Here is a 21,890-nt window from a genome sequence, read left to right on the forward strand (position 1 = left end):
TGTCACACAGCATTATAGAAGGATGCATATTTAATCAAAATTTAATTAATAAGTTTTACCACTTCAAGATATTCTCCAGTGAGGGGGGTGCCTGGGTGGCTCAGTCAGTTGGGCGTCTGACTCTTGATTTCAGCTCAGGTCATGATCTCATGGTCATGGGATTGAGCCCCATGTCGGGCTCCACACTCAGTAGCCAGCCTACTTGGGATTCTCCCTCTCCCTCTGCCCCTCCCCCCGTTCACACGCACACTCTCTCTCAAATAAATAAATCTTTAAAAAAAAAGATATTTTCAAATGAAACTGCCTTTTTTTTTTAAACTGCAAGTATGTGATAGTGTGGCAATAAAGCATATGACTAATAGTACAGTTTGGCGTTACTGCTTTGATTTGTACTGAGGTATCAGCAGCTTTACCTAGCACTACTTTCACATGATCATTGCAAATGTGGACACAATGTCAAAGGCATTATTATGATTATGAAAATAATTCTAACCTCAAAGACTCCCTGAAATGGTCTTTAGGACTCCTAGGAATCCACAGACCACACTGCAAGAAATGCTGAAAAACATTTACAAATAGTTAAAATCTGAACTTTCTTTCTCACCTTTTGATTAATGACAACAAATCCTTTATTGGACTGAGCACAGACTCTGTCTTTCAGGTCTATTATTTTTTGTACTCTATCTTCAATAAATTTTCTTTCAGCTTTTACCAATTTCTCTTTCTCTTCAGCAGTCTTATAAAAGAAACCAGAGCTCACCTCTCTAAAAGATTAATAAAAACAAGCTAGTAAAGACAGAAGAAAAAGGAGGGAAAGGTAGGAGTTTACACTAAACATTTGGGAGGGAAAAAAGAGATTAAAAAACACTTTTAGGGGGCGCCTGGGTGGCTCAGTCGTTAAGCGTCTGCCTTCGGCTCAGGTCATGATCCCAGAGTCCTGGGATAGAGCCCCGTATCAGGCTCCCTGCTCAGTGGGAAGCCTGCTTCTCCCTCTCCCACTCCCCCTGCTTGTGTTCTCTCTCTCGCTGTATCTCTCTCTGTCAAATAAATAAATAAAATCTTTAAAAAAAAAAAAACCACTTTTAGGGCGCACCTGGGTGGCTTAGTTGGTTAAGCGTCCCACCCTTAATTTTTGCTCAGATCATGATCTCAGGGTCATGAGATAGAGCCCTGTGCGTGCTTAAGATTCATTCCCTCTCTCTCTCTCTCTTTCTCTCTCTCTGCCCTTCCCCCACCTCTCTTTCTCGAAATCAATTAATTAAAATAAAAAACACTTTTAGAAAATATAATTTCAAAATTTACAAAGAGTAACTGCCACATACGTTTTTTCATATTCTAGTGACACATTGCAAGTAAGGATAAATGCATCTTCCACTCGCTTCTTCATATCTGGATGACGGGCACCATGATCCAAAACTAATCCTCTGATCAATCTATTAAAAATATGTAATGTTTCTTACTTGGAATATACGCTCTAAATTTATTATAAAATAAGGATTGTATTCTTAAAATGTTAACAGATCGGACACACATTGTTTCCTTGCACCAACTTTAAGCCTAACAGATAATTAGTAAAATTGGAAAAGAAAATCTACTTCAATGCAATTTCATTGAAGTCACAATGAAAAGTCAACCCAGAATTATTCTCTAAATTATGTGGCTCAAACATATGACACAGCTGGTCAAGTAATGAAAGGTAGGCACACAATGAGTTTCTTAGGAACATTTGTTCAAAATAATTATATGCAACAACCAAAAACTGTTAACCTAAATGTCTAACAATAGGGCATTGTTCAGCAAATAAATGACCCAACTATTTGGTGGTCATGAAAACTATATAATGACAGGGAAAATTATTTGCAGAGGTAGCTGTTCTGACACAGAACAACAAACTACCTATAAAGCATGATTATAACTATTCTTTTAAAAAATAAGCACCTTGGTATTAGCAAGAAAAAAATGAAAGGCACCTAGAGTAAAGTTATGCGTGGGCAGTAGGAATACAGATAATTTGGGGGTGGGAGAGGCTTTTTTCCTGTTTTCCAAATTTTCTTTCAAGAGTAAATATTTTTATAACATTTAAAACTTCATTTATACCCAATTAGGGAATGGTATTTCTACTTATGAATCTTTTATAGCCAGGATTTGTTCTACATTAAAGTAAAGAAATGATTTTTTAAATAAACATGATTACAAGGAAGTTTTCAAAATTTTAATCTAACTACAAAATTTAATCTAATCACTCCAACTTCTAACTGAAAATGAAGATATTTAGGAAGAAACAAGCTAACGATATGTTCAATATTCATCACTCTTCAAGTCTCCACTCTTTCCCTCTCTCGCTCTCAGCAAATGACCTTGCTGCTTTGAGAAAATACAAACACTGTCCCATCACTACCTCCACCAATCCACCTGCACTTGAACCTAAACCTCTATTCCTATGAATGCACTGTCCATGCTCCTCTGCATGTGTGTACTCTACTCCATTTCTCCTCTCTGCTCCAGCATTGCCCCCATCCCCCTACCGCCATCAATTCCTCCTGCCTCCAGGAACATTCTCGTCAGGATACAGACTTGCCATGATAATTCCCATCTTTAAAACAAAGAATGCTTCTCCTTCAAATCCCTTCCCATACTCCCTTCTAGCAACTGCCCCATTTCTCTGCTAACCTTGGAGTGGTGTAAGCTTGCATCCTCACTTCTTCCCTAACCCTGCTCTCTGGAGCCCACCTTCAGTCTGACTTTCATACCCACTCCTTTATTGAATCAGTTCTCATTAAAGCCACCAAAAACATTAAATGCTTTCCATATCTAATGGTCAATTTTCAATCCACAACTTGTTCAAAGTTTCTGCAGCATATGACATAGTTGATTATTCTCCCTTTGAAACATTTTCCTATCTTAGCTCCTGGGCCACTACCTTCTCCTGGTTTTCCTCCTACCAGTGACCACTCCTCTTCAGTCTCCTGTGATAAATCCTCCTTGTCTTCTCAATTTCTAAACATCAGAGTTTCCAGGGCTCAACTTTAAACATCCTCTTTTTTTTTTTTTAAGATTTTATTTTGAGAGAGCGAGTGAGCGAGAGAACACGAGCAGGAGGAGGGGTAGAGGGACAGTAAACTTTCTCTTCTATCTATATTCACCTCCCAGATGATCTCATTACCTCTCACAGGCTTTAAGTCACCTATGCACGGATAACTCCCAAATATATTTCCAGGTCAGACCTCTGTTCTAAACTCCAGACACACCTCTCCAACTCCCGACTCAGCATCTCCACATGGATGCCTAATAGGCATCTAAAACATAACATTTCCCAAACTAAACTCTTGATTTATTTCCCCAAATCTTTTCCTCCCAGTCTTTTCCATCCCAAGAAATGGTACTTCTGCTTTTCCAGCTGCTCCACGCAAAAACCCAGGAGACATCCTTCCTCTTTATCTGTCACATTCTACATTGAACCATCAATAAATCCTATTTCTCCTTCTTCTAAGTATACCCTGATCTAAACTGTTTTCATCCCTCACCTGAATTACAACAGATTCCTGACTGGCCTCCAGCTTCTGCCCTTGCACTGGGATGTGCCCTGCTCCACAGTGCATTTTCCCCACAACAACCAGAGAGATCCTTCTGAAATATCAATCAAGAACTGCTTTGCCCTCAGCAGTGGCAGACTAATTTGGACCAATCTTACCACCAAAAGCAACTAAGAATTCTGGGTTAAAAACAAAAACCCTGGGGCACCTGGGTGGCTCAGTCAGTTAAGCATCCAACTCAAGATTTCAGCTCAGGTCATCATCTTAGGGTTTTGAGATTGAGTCCTGCATCAGGCTCCATGCTGGGCATGGAGCCTATTTAAGATCTTTCTCCTTCTCCCTCTGCACCCCACTCCCACTGGCTCGTGCACACACACACACACTCTCAAAAAAAAAAAAAGCCCAACAAAAACACAACCTTAAAAACAGTAAAGAAAACATGAACTCCAAGGGGTAAGAAAAGAACTGCATGTACTCTTATCCTAAAGTCATTAGACAATTCAGGAAAATTTGAACTTTGTTTTCAACAACCTCACAATGAGAAGGGGACAGAATTAAAAGCTCGGGGCTCATCCAAGGTAGAAGGTCTAATAGGAGACACTTTTCCCAGTAAGTAGAAACCCCAAAGGGGAACATACTCAGGGTATAAACCAGAAGGATGAACTAGAAGCAATCAGCCCTTATACCCAACAGCAGTTAGAATTAACTGGAAAGGAGAGCCTGGGTGGCTCAGTCGGTTAAGCAGCCAACTCTTGATTTCAGCTCAGGTCCTGATCTCAGGGTCCTGGGATAGAGCCCTGTGTCGGGCTCCACACTCAGCAGGGAGTCTGCTTAAGGATTCTGTCTCTCCCTCTCCCTCCTCCCCTCCCCCCACTCACATGTGTGCTCTTTCTCTCTAAAATAAATAAATTTGGGGCGCCTGGGTGGCTCAGTTGGTTAAGCGACTGCCTTCAGCTCAGGTCATGATCCCAGGGTCCTGGGATCGAGCCCCACATCGGGCTCTCTGCTCAGCTGGAAGCCTGCTTCTTCCTCTCCCACTCCCCCTGATTGTGTTCCCTCTCATGCTGTCTCTCTCTCTCTCTCCCTGTCAATTAAATAAATAAAATCTTTAAAAAAATAAATAAATAAATAAATAAAATAAAATAAATAAATTTTTAGAAAAAAAAGAATTAGCTGGATATTAAAAACAAACAAACAAACAAAAAGCCCTCAAGCTGTGGATTTAAAGTATTCCCTGGGGTGCCTGGGTGGCTCAGTTGGCTAAGCGCCTGGACTCTTAATCTCAGCTCAGGCCCTGATCTCAGGGTCATGAGTTCAAGCCCCACATTGAGGTGGGCATGGAGAGTCTTAAAAAATAATAATAATAAAAAATAAAAAATAAAGTATTCCCTTGGCTCCTTGCAGAAGCAAATTCAAATTCTCTGTGCAAAAATGGACCTTCATCCTAGGTCTCAAATTATTTCTACAAATACTTTTTTCAAACACAATGAATGGCACATATAGAAACAAAACACAGAGAGAACCAGCAAAATATAATAAACACCAGAAATAGACAAGCCAAAACTTCAAATATTGTAATTATCAGATATGAACTATATGTTTAAAAACATATAAGGCAGGTTTATAAAGATCTGCAGGGAATAGGACGCCATAAAAATTGCCATGGCAGATTTAAGAAAAACCAAATAAAACTTCAAGAAATAGGTAAATAAAGATGCCCACAAACACACACATATATATTAAAATAAATGAGAAAGTATTTTCAAATGAAATAATGATACCTGGATTGGCTTCAAAATAATCCAGGTTTGGGGCAAGGAGGAGGGAGGAAAAAGGAGCATATAAGGGAAATAAAAGGAAAAATAAGACAGGCCGTATGTTGAAAATTGATGAAGATGAGTGACAGGTATATAGGAGTTCACTATTCTTTTCTCTCTACTTTTATATATGTTTAGAATTTTCCATAATAGAAAGTTTAAAATTCATTAAGTCCAAAATCAACAAGATGCTACAAACTCTGAGGACATACATATTCAGACAATTGGCTTTCTTTCCTCTCCGACTTCATGTCCTACTCCTTTTTCCTCTTCCTATGCTCCAGGCACACAAACACCCCAGCATACTTGTGCCTCAGGGCCTTTTCAACCATTATTCCTTGGCTTCGAACATTCTTCCTCCAGATACGCACATGGCTAGCTCCCTTATTTCTTCAGATACTCCTTAGTTCTCTAGCTTCCTGTAACAAGGACCTTCCCTGAACATTCTAAAATCAGACACATGCTCTCACATAGTCACTCTACCTTCTTCAAGCTTTTATTAGCACTTATGTATTTATTACCTCCCTCAACTAGAAAATAATCTTCTTGGAGAAAGAAATTGTTTTGTTTACTCTTCATGACTGGCTCAGGGTAAGTATTCAATTAATATATGTTTTGCTTGTTTGTTTGTTTATTTGACAGAGAGAGACACAGCAAGAGAAGGAACACAAGCAGGGGGAGTGGGAGAGGGAGAAGCAGGCCTCCCCACTGAGCAGGGAGCCCGATGCGGGGCTCGATCCCAGGACCCCAGGATCATGACCTGAGCAGAAGGCAGACGTTTAACGACTGAGCCACCCAGGTGCCCCTCAATTAATATATGTTGAATTAATAGACTGATGTTGAATAAAAGTAAGGAAATTAATGAAAAAACATCTGAACTAAACCAAATATTCCAGAATCTATGTATTATCAAAGTTTATGTAATTTACTTTGTATCTGTTTCTGATTTATGCTTCATCTCTATGATTTCTACCATGAAGAGATCAATAGGATAACCTGGTCTTCTAACAGCCAAAACAGAATCCACAACAGCCTGAAAGAGAAGCAAATGAGAACAGTGAATTATTGTTCTACTAAAAGAAACCACTGGCCCAAGTAATCACCAGACTAAGCAGATAAAGGGCTTCAGGCCTCAAAATACAGGGCAAGGCCAAAAAAGGGCCACTTTGTCACGGACACCAGTAATAACCAATGCCAATGACTACCTTAGAACCTAAAGAAACTTCAGAGATCATCAGGCCCAAATCCTTCATTTTAAAGATAAGTAAACTCCAATAAAAGTTTAAGAAGTTACAGTCTTAGGGGCACCTCGGTGGCTCAGTTGGTAAAACATCCAACTCTTGATTTTAATTCAGGTCATGATCTCAGAGTCATGGGATCGAGCCCCGCATCAGGCTCTGCACCGGACGTGGAGCCTGCTTGGAATTCTCTCTTCCTCTCCCTCTGCCCCTCCCCCCCCCCCCCCCCCCCCCCCTCGCCCACACTCTCTCCCCAAAAAAAAAAAAAGAAGAAGAAGAAGAAGAAATAGTTACAGTCTTAAAACAAGGTCTAAAAGGCAGTAGCAGAGCCAGGACTAGAATTCAGTTATCTTCGAATGCCAAGCTACTACTCTTTCTACTACCAACACTACTCAAACTTTTCCACCGAAGAACTTATTAATGGAAAAGAAGGAAATGTAATGTAAGGTAAGAGCTAAAATTTGCTGGCTATACCAACATGAAATTTCTTAAGTTTTGTGTTTTATCATGAAAAGTTTCCACATCATGCCATAATATACATGTTTGTTTTAATGTGAAAGTAATGTTTTTCCCCAAAACTGCAAAGTAAAATTGACACTCTAGAAAAACATGTCTCACTTATTCTGCCACATATCCCCAGGGATATACAATTTGAGAAACATGGTACAATACATCCTATTGCTTAGCTCAGAAAGTAATATGAAAACAACTAATCACAGAAATTAAGTGCTACAGTATAACCATCCTAAAATATAAATAAAGCAAAAAACTATACCTTAGAAAACTTTACCTGAGAAAACATGATATTTGGTTTTGGAGCCTAATAGGGAATAATGACAAAAACCACTGGATAATGAGAATATCAGTGTTTCTAGAACTCCAAAAGAAAATGGGGCCTAGCCAGATAACATGAAGATTCTGGGTCACTTGATACATGTACTCCAACAGGAGAAAATACTGCAGTCTTTATTTGAACTCTGTTGAGTAAGAAATTGTCTGATCTTAATCTGATTTGCCAAGTAGGTTTTCCTAGTGGTAAGGGGAATCGACCAGAAACAACTCAGGTGTTCCGTCCATTTGTCATTTATATCTCTCAAAAAGTAAATTAGCAAGAAAGCATTCTGAATTATATGTCAATGTCTTGTGACTTGGGTTATGAATTCATCATTCCTGATAAACCAATATATTCAAGTACAAAGCTGAGGAACAATGATGATATCAAACTATAGCCACCTGATAAAAGCCTTCCCAAAATACCCAGTCTTGTGCTTATATTACATACATTTTACCTTTAGAAGTAAACAAAACAAATATGCATTTCCCAGATGTGAATATTATCTCTCAGATTAATCATGCTTCATTAAAGTGGTAAGCTTAACCACTTCCCTATGTGTCACCTCACATAACAACTATGGACCCCTAGGTTTAAGAGACCAGTACGTCACCCCAGTGGCAACCACAAGGGATGATCCAAAGGCAGCCAAGCCCCTCCTAACTTTCATGGTAACTTAAAAGAAGGTTTAATATGACACTTTTGAAAAAATTACACATATTGTTCTGACCAATCAAGTCTAGTCTCTAAGTAAGTCTATAAATGTTTGTCTTCCATATTTTATTTCACGTTCAAAAGAACCACGTGGTGGTTGATTATCTTATAGAAAAAAGAAAAATATCATCATGCATTAGTCTATACTCATTCTGAATGCAAAAGTTTAGTCACATACCTCTATTAACACATCAGCCAATTCAGCATGAACTTTAGTTTGTAGAGATGTTCTAGCCACATCTAAGAGGATTTCTCTTTTCATCTCTTTGTTAATTTTAACTTCTTCCAAAACTTCAAGTGCTTTTATCTTTGCAGCTTCAAATCCTTCAGCTATTATTCTAGGATGCAGGCCCTATTACATCAACATAAAACTAAAAATTATAAAGTAAGTCATCCAAAGTAAAAGTAACCATCTTCTCCTATTAACAGGTATATCCAGAAAAAGTAATATTACCCACATCAATGCCACTAAATATGTATATGTATATAATTTATAGAAGTAATTTTTCAGTGCTTCATATTTATTTTTTTAAAGATTTTTATTTTATTTATTTGTCAGAGAGACAGCGAGAGAACACAAGCAGAGGGAGACACAAGCTCCCCGTTGAGCAAGGAGCCCAATGTGGGACTCAATCCCAGGACCCTGGGATCATGACCTGAGCCAAAGGCAGATGCTTAACCAACTGAGCCACCCACGCATCCCATCAGTGCTTCATATTTAAAACAATCTCAAACTTACAGAAAAATTGTTAAGTCCAGTACAAAAAACTACAAAAGTCTTCTTTATTTCCAAAAATTAGGACACATTGTCATGTGGTACTCTTCTGAATGGGCACAAAAGAAAAGACTCCTTTTAATGCAGAGGAAAAGAACCAGCACTGATTTGGAGAAAAGCACAGACGGACACCACCTTCACCAAATGTTAACACCACAGTAATGGGACAAATAGGTATCATGTGCCTCCTGATACAATGCATTAAGAACACTAAAGCACTTCTATGGTATTTGTGCCAAAAGTTCATAACCTGAATCTAATTACGATAAAAAAGTCAAATCCGAATTGAGGACTTTCTACAAAATAACTGGCCTATATTCTAAAAGTAGCAATGTCATAAAACACAAAATGACAGCTCAAGATTATTCCAATTTAAAGGAGACTAAAGGGATATGACAACTGAATGCAATGAATGAGCCTAGATTTTTTTCTGCTATAAAGGATACTGTTGGGAAAAATGATAAAACTGTAATAAAATCTGTAGGTTATACTACTGCATTGTGTCAATGGTAATATTAATTTCCTGTTTTTTATCACTATTCTGTGATTATGTAAGAGAATATCCTGGTTTTAAGAAATATACACTAGGGGTGCCTGGGTGGCTCAGTCAGTTGACCATCTGCCTTCAGCTCAGGTCATGATCCCAGGGTCCTGGGATTGAGCCCCACGTCAGGCTCCCTGCTCAGTGGGAAGCCTGCTTCTCCCTCTCCCTCTGCTGCTCCCCCTGCTTGTGCTCTCTGTCAAATAATAAAATCTTTATAAAAAAAAAAGTATACACTAAAATATTTAGACAATCATGTCTGCAACTTACACCATTTAGAAAAAAATATATACATATATATATATATATATATATATACATACCATATATATGCATATATCTGAGAGAGAAATGTTATTTTTTGGAATATTCCTGAACCTTTCCTCTAGGTCTGACATTATAACAAAATAATTTTTTTTAAAAATAGCATTGTTTATTCTGGAAAAACACATAAACTTATTGAAAGCTTGAACTAGGTCTAATTTATTCCCCTCCTCCATTGTTTTACATCAGTCCTACAATAATTTTTTAAAGTTAACATTTATTGAGCATTTGAGCCAGGTACTAATCCAAAGGGCTTTACATGTATTATTTAATTCAATCCTCTCAACACTATGAAGTGGGTATTATTATTTCTGTTTCACAATGAGGAAATAGAGGTTTATAGGGATAATGTAATTTGCCTTAGATCACCAGTACACTAAGAGGTGGAGCCAGGATTTAAACCTGCAAAGCCTGACTCTAGAGCCTGTGTTATGAACCATTTTCAAAACATTACCTCAGTCTAGGATCTCACAACTTCTCACCTGGACTACTAGGATCTCCCAGTCTTGACTCCCTTAAAACTGTCACCCAAATTTTTAAAATGTTAATCTGACCGTATCAGTCATTAATATGTTAACATGAACATTCTTCTTGGTTAGCATACTACGTGCCCTCTGTGATCTGGCTCCCATCTACTTCTCCAGGCTTTCATTACTGTCTACATCACTTTATTTTTTAAGATTTTATTTATTTATTTGAGAGAGAGTGCACGTGAGTGTGGGGGAGGGGCGGAGAAAGCGGGAGCAGAAGACTCCCCACTGAACAGGGAGCCTGATGACCGGTGACTGGCTGAGCCACCCAGGCGCCCCTGTCCACATCACTTTAAACCTTGCCAACACCAAAATGCTTGTAGCTTTACACACATACCACCTTGCTTCTCTTCTCTGTGCCTCTGCTCATGTTGTTCCTTCTGCCTAGAAGGTCATTCTCCTTACCCCTCTTTCATCTGACTCACTCCCTCTCATCCTGAAGACTTAACCCAGGTCTTACTTCCTCCAGAAAATGCTTCCTAATTCAGGTTAGTTTAGGAAAGCCCTCCCTCCTCAGTGTTTCTATCATGTATCGTGCCTAGCTCTAGCACTATACTGCCACAGTTCCATAATTATGTCAGTGTCTGTCAGCATTTCCCCCTTGCCAAACTTTTTTCTACCTAACAAAACCCTAATTTTGTTTAGGTTATCTCTTCCTCCAGTCTTCAGAGGAAGCTACCCTCTCTAGCTAGCTCAAGGGGTGGATACTGATTAGATTAAGTCAATTCCCCGAAAACCTGTTATTGATTTAGGATGGACACAGATCTAAGTTGTCCCAATCATATTATAGAGGAAGGACTTATATTCCATAATTGGGCAAATGGTTCTCTCTTGCACTCTTCTGCTGAGTGTTACTAAAGGAAGCAGGTATTCCTAATTTCTTCTGACAGTCTTATAATCAGGATGGAAATAAGCCTTATCATGAAACAGCTCTGTAAATGGAGGCGCTAAGAGACAGAAAGAACCAGGGTACTTGATGACTAATAGAATTTTTAAATCGGGGCGCCTGGGTGGCTCAGTCGTTAAGCGTCTGCCTTTGGCTCAGGTCATGATCCCAGAGTCCTGGGATCGAGCCCCGCAACGGGCTCCCTGCTCAGCTGGGAGTCTGCTTCTCCCTCTCCCTCTCCCCCTGCTTGTGTTCCCTCTTTCACTGTGTCTCTCTCTGTCAGGTAAATAAATAAAAATTAAAAAAAAAAAAAAGAATTTTTTAATCAACCAACCTTGGATGTTCTGTCATGGGAGATAATTTATTGTTTAAATGATTTTTAATCAAATTTCTACTGCTTACAGCCAAAAGTACCTAAATGAGGTACGTTGCAGGTACTGAATTACTAGACAATTCCCAATACTAAATGAAACACAAAGAAGTAATAATTCTAGCACTTTGACCTAGTAATGCTTTGCTGAAATGGTCCTTGAAAGAAAGGAAACATTCAAATACTTAATCAGAGAAGACAGATAAGTAATGCCAAGAAAAGAATACAGATTGAACAAAGGCACTGAGGTAGAAATGGGTGTAGTGATTTCAGAGGTAGTGAGTAGAGTGGAGGAGTCTCACTAGAGTAGATGGTTTATAAGGAAAATAAAACTAGAAAGATAGGTAAATTCATAACGTGAAAACCTTCAATTATTTTTCTCCAGTTATTTTTTTTAAAAGGTGCATAATTTGGTTTCAACTTTATCAGTGGTATTTTCTTTTTTAGGCCATTATGCATGGGTAGATGGCTAATTTTTTACCTACTTATATATCTTAAATATTTCATTTTAAAAAGTGGGATATAATTCCAATGAAAGGCAGTATTTTGGCAAAAAAGTTCATGACTATTTCCATTTATAATTGTCAAAAAGTATCTTGATAAAAATTACTTTTGCCCTCTAAAATTAAACCATTTTACTAGTGAAAACAATTCCCCATTCAAAATAAAGTATCACATGAATGTGAATTCTGTAAAATGCTAATACCTCAGAAATGTAAAGATCAGCTTGTTTTAGTAACTCTCCAATAATTAGAACATTGGAAGTAGTACCATCTCCTGTAATGTCATCCTGGGCTGTTGCTACTTTTGCTATCAGGGAAGCTGTTGGGTGTTGAATTTGCTGGAAAAAGTAAGCAACAGATTAAAAAAAAAAAATAGTCCAATGAAAACAAGATAACCTAAGGGCCAATAGTAAAATTAAAAAATGAACTTCATTCTACAAGTTCACAAATTCTTATTATCAATACTTAATGTCAATACCAAATTTTTTAAATTGAGAACTAATGAGGTTTGAACATTTTTAAGAGTCTTTGCTTTGGAATGCAATGACATTTCCAAAATAAGATCAAATCCTTTCATCTCTAAGATGAATATACTTATTAAAATTGCAAAGGATTTTTTTTTATATTTTCATATTACAAAGAACACAATTCAGTGTCTTTAAAAGATGTAACTAATTTGGAAGTATGTCTAAGCAATTACTTGGACTGTACAAAGATTTGAAAACAATCAAAATCATCTTTTATTAAGGTCTAACCCAACAAGTATTACTCATGACTGCAGTATTTAACTGACAGCCTTGGTTTAAAGATATACAATCTGTACTATGTTCTAGGCTTATTAAGATTTATTAAAGTCAGCACCATCAGCTCACCATCTCATGGAGTAGTACACTGCCATCTTTGGTAAGTTTGATGTCACCTGCACCAGAAACAAGCCTGTTCACAAAACAGTGATGTATTAACCTCATATGGCAAGAGTCAAGCAAGACATTCTCAGTTCTTGCCACTCACTATCCTTAATATAAAGAACTGAGCTTCAAAACTTCCAAGTGCCATGGGGCAATACCATGGTAATCACCACCATGTGCAGCCTGAAGAATCACTTCTCCCCATATGGACTATGGTGATTTCATTCTAAATGGAGCATTTACAAGCTTAAGAGAAACTGGTGAGTAAAAAATAAATAAATAAATAAATAAATAAATAAAATTAAAAAAAAGAGAGAGAAACTGGTGAGTTTTGAACAGAAGTTTGGTCAAAGAAGGATGCTTGGAAGTCTCAAACCACAGAATATAAAGTTTCTGCAGGCCTTTTATTTTGATAGAATGTACCATTCATTCACTCAACTTAGTTTCTTCCCTCATCCCTCACATCAAGTTCTGTTAACTCCACAACCTAAGTATTTCTTCAATATACCCCCTGCTCTCCATGTCCACTGTCCTTGACATCTCTAGCCTGGACTACTTAGACAGCATCCTGGTATCTGTGAATTTGAATCTACCCCTCACACTACATTTCTTGCTTTCTTTCTTTCTTTCTAAGATTTTATTTATTTGACAGAGAGAGGGAACACAAGCAGGGGGAGTGGGAGAGGGAGAAGCAGGCTTCCTGCTGAGCAGGGAGCCCAATGTGGGGCTCAATCCCAGCACCCCAGGATCATGACCTGAGCCGAAGGCAGAGGCTTAACCACTGAGCCACTCAGGCACCCCTATATTTATTTCTAAAAAGTAATGTGACTCAGTCAGCTCCCTGATCAAAAATCTTTCGATGAGTTTTATGTTCTCCATCACTTTCAAGGTAAAATCCGACTATTTAGCAATGTAGTAGTTTACCTTTCCCAATCTGGCTTATGTCTATTTGCCCTGTGGCATCTACCAAATGAGATCTTGTGGGAAAATCCTGTGGTTCCCTTAATACATCATGTTTGTTTTCATTTCAGTTGGATTTACACCACTGGGCTTTCTTGTTCCTGAAGTTACTAGAGGGCCTTTACTCCCTTCTCCAACTGGTGAACTCTAACTTATCTTTCAAGACTCTGATCAAAAATCTGTTATCTGAGAGGCTTCTCCTTCTCCCTACTCCCATCAGTAATTAGTCCCTTTCCTCAATATAATGATTATATATAAATATAGATATATATAATCTTCATTTCTGTGTTCCCAGCATCCAGTTGGTATACAAGCGCCCTCTTTTACCGTTAATTTTAATTCTGCTCGTTCCTCTTAGAATGTATTTCTCCTCTTACACATTTTAGCCCTCTTTTCCTCACTCTTCTAAAGAAAATAGTGAAGCTAAGTAAATATATGCTGAAAGGGTGAATAGATAGGAAGAAGTGCAGGCACAGAGCGTTCAAGTAACTTGCCTAAGACGCAAGGCTAGAAGGTAACTTGGATTTGAACCCATGCCTGCCGGGCTCCAAGCCCTGTGTGCCCTTACCATTACAGCACACTGCCAAACGAAACCCAAACTATGGACATACAGTCTCAAAGCGCAGGGGAGTTAAATGGCCTATGCTTGTAAAGAGACACCAGGTGAACTGTTGCTACTGCACACGAATGTTAATCAAAGTGGGGCAGAGGGGGTGTCACAGCTTCACTCGGGGCTCTTTCCTCGGAAGGCTGCCCTCCCGCCCCTGGCCAGGGGTGACCTCCGGGCAGGAATGAGAACGAGGGTATCCCGTCGCTCCAGGCATTTCGCGGAACGTCTTTCTCAGAGCGCGCCACGACACCCAACAAACCCCGGGCCATAACCGCCTCTCCAACCGCCGGGCCATCTCACATTTTCATGGTGCCCTTAGGCCCCAAGTTGGTACGCAACACATCCTGCAGCCCTCGGGCGGCGCATATATTGACAGCCAAGGCCGCCAGGGCCCGCGCCACCTCAGCCTTGGAGTTTACCGCCTTGATCGCGGCCATAGCACCGCTGAGCGTGCGACCCGGCAGGCAAAAACAGCCTCAGCCGGGATCTCGAGAGAAATCCCGGCGCCACCGCCCGCCTTCCGGAGCCTCAGCCAATCCTCGCCGAGACAGGAAATGACGTTACCAGGCCTCGCCCGCACGGAAGCCAGAATCACCTTGGGTTCGGGCGCCGAGATGGCGTCCTCCGCCTCCGCTCACACTCCGGCAGGGAAGCGAGTGGTGAATCAGGACGAACTGCGGCGGTTGATGAAGGAGAAGCAGCGTCTGAGCACCAATCGGAAACGGATAGAATCTCCATTTGCGAAGTACAACCGTTTGGGGCAGCTGAGCTGTGCCCTGTGTAACACCCCGGTGAAGAGCGAGCTCCTGTGGCAGACTCACGTCCTGGGAAAGCAGCACCGTGAGAAAGTGGCCGAGCTGAAGGGCGCGAAGGAAGCCACCCAGAGTCCGTCTTCCAGCGCAGTGCCTCAGTCAGCCAAGAGAAAGGCGCCGGATGCGGATGGCCAGGATGCCAAAAGACCCAAGACCTCTCCGCTGCCTCAGGTACAGCCCTCCACATCCGCTTTGCCCACCAACTTTGACAGAGCAGGGAAGGAGTCCGCCAGAGCGACTCTCAGTAAGGCTTCGGGACTCGGTTTACTCCCTGATTATGAAGATGAGGAAGAGGAGGAGGAGGAGGAAGAGGGAGGAGAAGGGAAAAGAGGGGACACTAGCAAGCAGCCGCCCGACGCACAGGGCAAGGAACACTCGCTTTCCTCCTCGAGAGAGGCAACAAGTGGTATGCTGCCAAGCGGTTTCTCAGATACAAATCCTCCCAAGGCCCCTTTAATTCCTCATTCAGGGTCAATTGAGAAAGCAGAAATACATGAAAAAGTCGTGGAAAGGAGAGAAAACACAGCGGAGGCATTACCGGAAGGCTTTTTTGACGACCCTGAGATAGATGCTCGGGTACGAAAGGTTGATGCCCCAAAGGATCAGATGGACAAAGAGTGGGACGAATTTCAAAAGGCCATGAGACAGGTCAATACCATTTCCGAAGCCATAGTTGCCGAAGAGGATGAGGAGGGACGGTTGGACAGGCAAATTGGGGAAATCGATGAGCAGATAGAATGTTACCGTCGGGTGGAAAAGCTTCGGAATCGTCAGGATGAAATAAAACATAAGCCTAAAGAGGTTCTGACTATAAAAGAACTTCAGAAAAAGGAAGAGGAGAATGTTGACAGCGATGATGAGGGAGAACTACAAGATTTGTTGTCTCAGGATTGGAGGGTAAAAGGGGCTTTGTTATAGGGTTTCAAAGACCCGAGATTTTCATACCCTCTACAATGGTACCAAAAGTGCTGTCTCTGGATAGGATACTGGTTACTTCATGCCCTGATCTTTGATAACCTAACTGGGTTGTTGAGATACTATGAGCCTGTGAAGATAGCACTTTTGAAAATTGGTGTAAAATGTTTTTGAGGTAAAGTTGTTTTTGAAATTTTTGAACTATTACATACAAAAATGTCAACTTTTTCACACATTTACTTAAGTGTATAATTTTGAATTGTCAAGTCTGTAAGCTGTAAATATTATATATAGTTAAATATATATTTACTTAAGTAATTCTGTTTTGAAATTTATAAATAAGTAGAAGTCAAGCCAACAGACAAGCTTTTAGACGAAAACCAAGTGTGGTATTTGGGATATATGTGACTTTTTCATTTCTAATCCCCTAAATCAACTCAAGAGTGTTTTGCAGGAAGGTGGGGGACAGGGGTTGTTTTTAAATACTATTCATAAACACATAAGTCATTCAGGGCAAATCAGTTCTCTGAGTATTCTGTTTTTGTTTTAAAAACATGCACTAGGAGCACATGGTGATATATCCCAAATATTTCTCTTGATTAAACCAGTGATTCTTGGATGTAGGTGCACATGGAAAGCACCAAGCTTTTGAAAAGGTGCATATGAATCACCTTGAAGCCTTTCAAAAACTCGTGTGCCCAAGGCCTACCATTAGAGATTAAATAAATCGGGAGCGGGGCCCAGGCGTCTGTTTAGTTTTGAAAGCTTCCCAGGTTATTCTGATACACGCCAAAGTTGGAGAGCTATGTGGCCCTAAATCCAGAACCCATTTATGTTTTTTCAGGCTTTGTTTTTTTCAAATACCATGTTCCATAAGTTTACTGTCTATTGTATAAAAGAAATACTACTTTATATTTAGATTTCATCCAGTCTTAAATTTTATTACATTTCATAGTAAATTAGGGTTCAGAGTTTCTGTCCATTGTTGGGAGGATAAGTTGTTTTCTCAAGGAGTAACAATTAGCTTGTTCCAGTCATTGATTGTTTAAATCACTCCTTTTCCCTTTAGCGATAGAGGTATTCAAATGAAAATGGAATTAGCAGTGTTCCAGGGGCAAAAATGCATACAGCATCCTCAAATGAAAGTGAGTGGTAATAATAATAGCTAAAACATAAAGCTTTTACAGTATATGACAGATGTGGTTCTAACTGCTTTACATAAACCAAGTCTAGTTGCTCTAAAGCCCAGGTTTTATGGAGAATAGTACCAAGAGATAAGGTATGAAAAAGCCTCACTTGGATGCTAGATGAAAGAATTCTCTCTGTCGGCAATGTAGGAAAGTGGAAGTTTTTGAGCAAGAAATTATATTTGCAAAAAAATTATGGAAGATGATTTTAGTTGCAGTATATAAAATGGAATGAATGTGGATGGGGAGAAAGAAGCTGGGAGACTACTTGGAAACTAGATTTTAAAAGCTAGGTGAGCAAGACTTTGATTAGTTATGGACTGAGAGTAAAGGAATAAAGTTGAAACATTTTAACAGGAAGGGCTAATATTTTAGTGACTAGAGGTAGAAGAAAAACAGGAGGGATAAAGATGAAATTGAAGGGCTTGGGGGTTTTTAGTGTAGGTCCCTGAAAAAGTTATCTAACACTTATTGAGCATATTAACTATCTTGCTGTCTTTGGCAGAAAGTCTGTTTTCTTGAGCTGTCAGTATGATAACAGAGGGCATGCCTGCCTTAAATGTATAAACCCACATGTACTCAGAGTTTTCTATCATCCATCACTTTATTATTTTAAAATGAGAGAATACAAAGGTGGGCTTGAGTAGTAGGCCCTGTCATACCTTGACTTAAGAGGCTAGGCTGATGATTTTGCAGAGCACTGTCCATTAAAAAAAAAAATGCAAGCCACATACATATTTTCAATTTCCTAGAAGCCACATGAAAAAGTAAAAAGAAATACGAAATTAGTTTTAATGTAATTTATTTTATCCAATATATCCAAAATATTCACTTTTCAATACATAATATTTAAATATCATTAATGAAGTATTTTACACTTAGGGGGTTCTAGGTTTCTGAAATCTGGGTGTATCTGACTTAGCACATCTCAATTTGGACTGGCTACAGTTCAAGTACTAGCCATATGTGGCTAACAATAAAGGACAGCACAGACTTAAAGAGAAAGTTGTGCAGGAGTAAAAACAAAACATGCACAGGAGATAGACCAATTTAGAGTGGAATGTTCATTCCTGACAACAGTGGAAGTTATGATTAGAAAGGTAGATTATGAACAGTTATGGAAGATCTTGAACGCCATGCTCGAAGGAGTTGGAACTTTAAATTAACAATTGAATATCCTTGAGGTTCTTGAGTCCTGAATTATAACAGTTAAAGAGTTTAAGGAATGCCATTACTATACATACAAACAGCAGTGGGTTTTTAGGAGGGACAGAAAGCTCTGTTCCCCATGCTCTGTATTCCGGAGAATGAATGGTGGGGCCCTGAGCAAAATCAAGGAAATCCTGGTTGGATCTTCGATCAATGTAAAAAGCTACAGGGATTAGTGGATCCTTCCTGATCCTCCACACATTGGAGAGCTCCTTTATACGTCTTTGAGCTGGGTCAAATAGGTTTTGGCATTAGACTTCAAACCCACCAACGTTCCCAAATTGTAAGACTTAGTCCCATGGATTTCTTCGAGTCACTCTTCTCTTTTTAGAGAACCCCTTCATTTAGCCAACAATTTATTAGAGTTACGTAAATGCTACAAAGGTAATCCTCTCACCAATTCACTTACCAATTTAATGTAGTTCCCCTAACTGGAGGGGAAAAAAACCTGAACTAACTAGCCTTGAAATGTAAATTTGCCCAGTGGCTTACAACTTGGAAAATGCTCTCCCATTTGTATTTCCTTTAATGATGAAAGTAATGACTACTTTTTATACACCAGGAAACGAGGCTGTGGAATTAAAATTCCAGGAGAAAAATTAATTTAGTAGTAACGATCACTAGATTAGTATGGAGCAATAGGAAGAACAGGGGAATTGGCAAGAGAAAACAAGACACAGGTTCAAGTTCCCACTCTACATTTTAAGGGTTAGTGATCTTGGGCAAGTCACATCTCCAAACCTTAGTGCACCCTACTACCAAGTGATGATAATGGGGGGGTGCCTGGGTGGCTCAGTTGGTTAGGTGTCTGCCTTCGGCTCAGGTCATGATCTCAGGGTCCTAGGATCAAGTCCCGCATTGGGCTCCCTGTTCTGCGGGCAGTCTGCTTCTCCCTCTCACTCTCTCTCTCTCTCTCAAATAAATAAAATCTTTAAAAAAAAAAAAAAATGATACCTCAGGTCACATGACGTGTGAAAGGGGTTTATAAACTGAAAGGCAATACAAGTACGTCTATTACAGATGGTCCCCCACTTAAAATGGTTCTACTTCGGGCGCCTGGGTGGCTCAGTCGTTAAGCGTCTGCCTTCGGCTCAGGTCATGGTCCCAGGGTCCTGGGATCGAGTCCCACATCGGGCTCCCTGCTCCACGGGAAGCCTGCTTCTCCCTCTCCCACTCCCCCTGCTTCTGTTCCTGCTCTCGCTATCTCTCTCTCTGTCAAATAAATAAATAAAATCTTTAAAAAAAAAATTATTAAAAAAAATGGTTCTACTTCACGATTTTTCGACTTTACAATGGTGGGAAAGTGATACACATTCGGTAGAAACCGTACTTCAAATTTTGGATTCTGAATTTGAATCTTTTCCTGGGCTAGCAGGGGGCGGTACGACAGTCTCCCATGATGCTGGGCAGCGGCAGTGGGCCATGGCTCCCAGGCAGCCATGTGATCACAAGATACACCGACAGCCCCTGTGTACCCACACAACTATTCTGTTCTGCAGTTTGAGTGAAGTAGTCAGTAAATCACATGGGACATTCAAAACTCTTATTATAAAGTAGGCTGTGTGTTCGATTTTGCCCGAGTGTAGGCTGATATAAGTGTTCAGAGCACGTTTAAGGTAGGCTAGGCTAAGCTGTGATGTTTGGTGGGTTGGCTATGTTAGATGCATTTTCAACTTATGATTGGTTCATCGGGACTTACCATGGGATTACATCCCAATAAACCCATCCTAAATTGAGGAAGATAGCTTAGTCTTCCCCTGCCGCATGCTAACTTGATTTTAGTCTAATAATTTAATGCCCCTTAATTCCCTCTTTGAAACTAAGGTAATTAGAGCAGGTGATTTTCTTGAGATTTCTTTTAACTCTCAAATTTTTAATTTCGCCGAGACAAGTGGCATCTCACCTTTTAAACATTTTTAAAGTCGTTCAATTGACCATCTGGAGACAGATGGCTAAAGTATTGTTGCTTTTACTTACAAGATTTGCCCAGCTTAAGTCCCATTTGTCTTGGTGTAATTATGAATAGTGCCCTGCCCCTTCACTCTCAACACTCCTTTTCTGGAGGTATAGATACTCACTTACCTAAAATTTTGATAGGAAGAAAAACCACTTTCTAATGAACAGGGAGTCAAGGTCTTAATGGAAATAGTATGTTTCCTGTTAATGATGCACTAATTGGCTGGCTACTTGGCTGGATGTTTGTGTAGGGGGATTTGAGTAAGTATATGGGTAGGAATGGTGGCTAGATAGATCATTTTAGATTGCTTTTTAATACTAAGAATCTAGTAGCCTGTATAATATCAGGAAGTACTTGAGAAGCTTTAAATTTGGGGCGCCTGGGTGGCTCAGTCTTTAAGCATCTGCCTTCAGCTCAGGTCATGATCCCAGGGTCCTGGGATCCAGCCCATCGGGCTCCCTGCTCAGCGGGAAGCCTGCTTCTCCCTCTCCCACTCGCCCTGCTTGTGTTCCCTCTCTCGCTGTCTGTCTCTGTCAAATAAACAAAATCTTAAAAAAAAAAAAAAAAAGCTTTAAATTTGAACAGGGAAAAAAATCCCAAAACTCTGCATTCTATGTTCTTTTTCTTTTTTTTTTCTGCATTCTATTTCCTATCTACAGTTTCTCCCTCAATGATCTCATCCATTCCTGTGGGTTTGAATATCACCTTTACACTGGTGACTCCCATTTTATATCCCTAGCCTTGACCCTTCTTCTGAGAGTCATCCTTCATTCCCCTTTATTCCCCCAAATCTAATGCATTAGCCAAGTCCTGACAGCTCTCCCTCTAAAATATGCCCAGAATCTCTCTCCTACTTTGTCTCCACCGGTCCTAGCCACCATCTCTTGCGTTAGTGTGCAAGAGCACCTGTTCTCATGTGCACACCCTAGCCACGGTCAGTTAACAAGTAGAGTGATGTTTTAAAAATGTAGGTCATGTCACTGTCACTGAAAACCCTTCATCATATGCTTCCATCACACTTGGGGAAAAAAAAAAATCCAGGCCTTTATTAAGCTCACATGGTGCTCAGCATTTGCTGATTCAAATGTCTACTACTTGTGAGCTAATGACCGACCCCAAACCCTGCTAAAGTGGGGTGGATAAGGCAGGAGAGCAAACTGCTCTATGTTGAAATCAATTTTCATCATTCAGTAGCGGCCTGGCATGGCCAAGTCTTCTTAATTATCAAGAGGCATGACAAGATTGTTTTTGTTTTTAGTGAAATCTCAA

General features: G+C 39.9%; 2 protein-coding genes across 3 annotated transcripts in view; one reads left to right on the forward strand and one right to left on the reverse strand.

The window, feature by feature from the left end:
* The window catches only part of CCT6B (chaperonin containing TCP1 subunit 6B), a 32,871-nt gene extending 17,893 nt beyond the window's left edge, over positions 1–14,978 (reverse strand). The window contains exons 1-7 of one of the 2 annotated variants that reach the window (XM_021704282.1): positions 14,842–14,978; positions 12,936–12,999; positions 12,267–12,401; positions 8,313–8,486; positions 6,280–6,383; positions 1,323–1,433; positions 605–764 (exon numbers count right to left, since the gene is read on the reverse strand). In XM_021704282.1, coding sequence (XP_021559957.1) covers positions 605–764; positions 1,323–1,433; positions 6,280–6,383; positions 8,313–8,486; positions 12,267–12,401; positions 12,936–12,999; positions 14,842–14,978 — 885 coding nt within the window. The remainder of the gene's footprint in view (positions 1–604; positions 765–1,322; positions 1,434–6,279; positions 6,384–8,312; positions 8,487–12,266; positions 12,402–12,935; positions 13,000–14,841) is intronic. The other variant, XM_021704283.1, reaches the window with a different exon arrangement.
* A 146-nt stretch (positions 14,979–15,124) lies between these two features.
* On the forward strand, positions 15,125–16,605 carry ZNF830 (zinc finger protein 830). The gene has a single exon (XM_021704348.2). The coding sequence runs from the start codon at positions 15,156–15,158 to the stop codon at positions 16,269–16,271; it is 1,116 nt and encodes a 371-aa protein (XP_021560023.1). The 5' UTR covers positions 15,125–15,155; the 3' UTR covers positions 16,272–16,605.
* The last annotated feature ends 5,285 nt before the right edge of the window (positions 16,606–21,890 follow it).

Source organism: Neomonachus schauinslandi, chromosome 15 (genome assembly GCF_002201575.2).
Source record: "Neomonachus schauinslandi chromosome 15, ASM220157v2, whole genome shotgun sequence".
NCBI lineage: Eukaryota > Metazoa > Chordata > Mammalia > Carnivora > Phocidae > Neomonachus > Neomonachus schauinslandi.

Coding starts and splice junctions, on each gene's coding strand:
- ZNF830 (XM_021704348.2), top strand. CDS start 15,156: ATGGCGTCCTCCGCCTCCGCTCACACTCCGGCAGGGAAGCGAGTGGTG.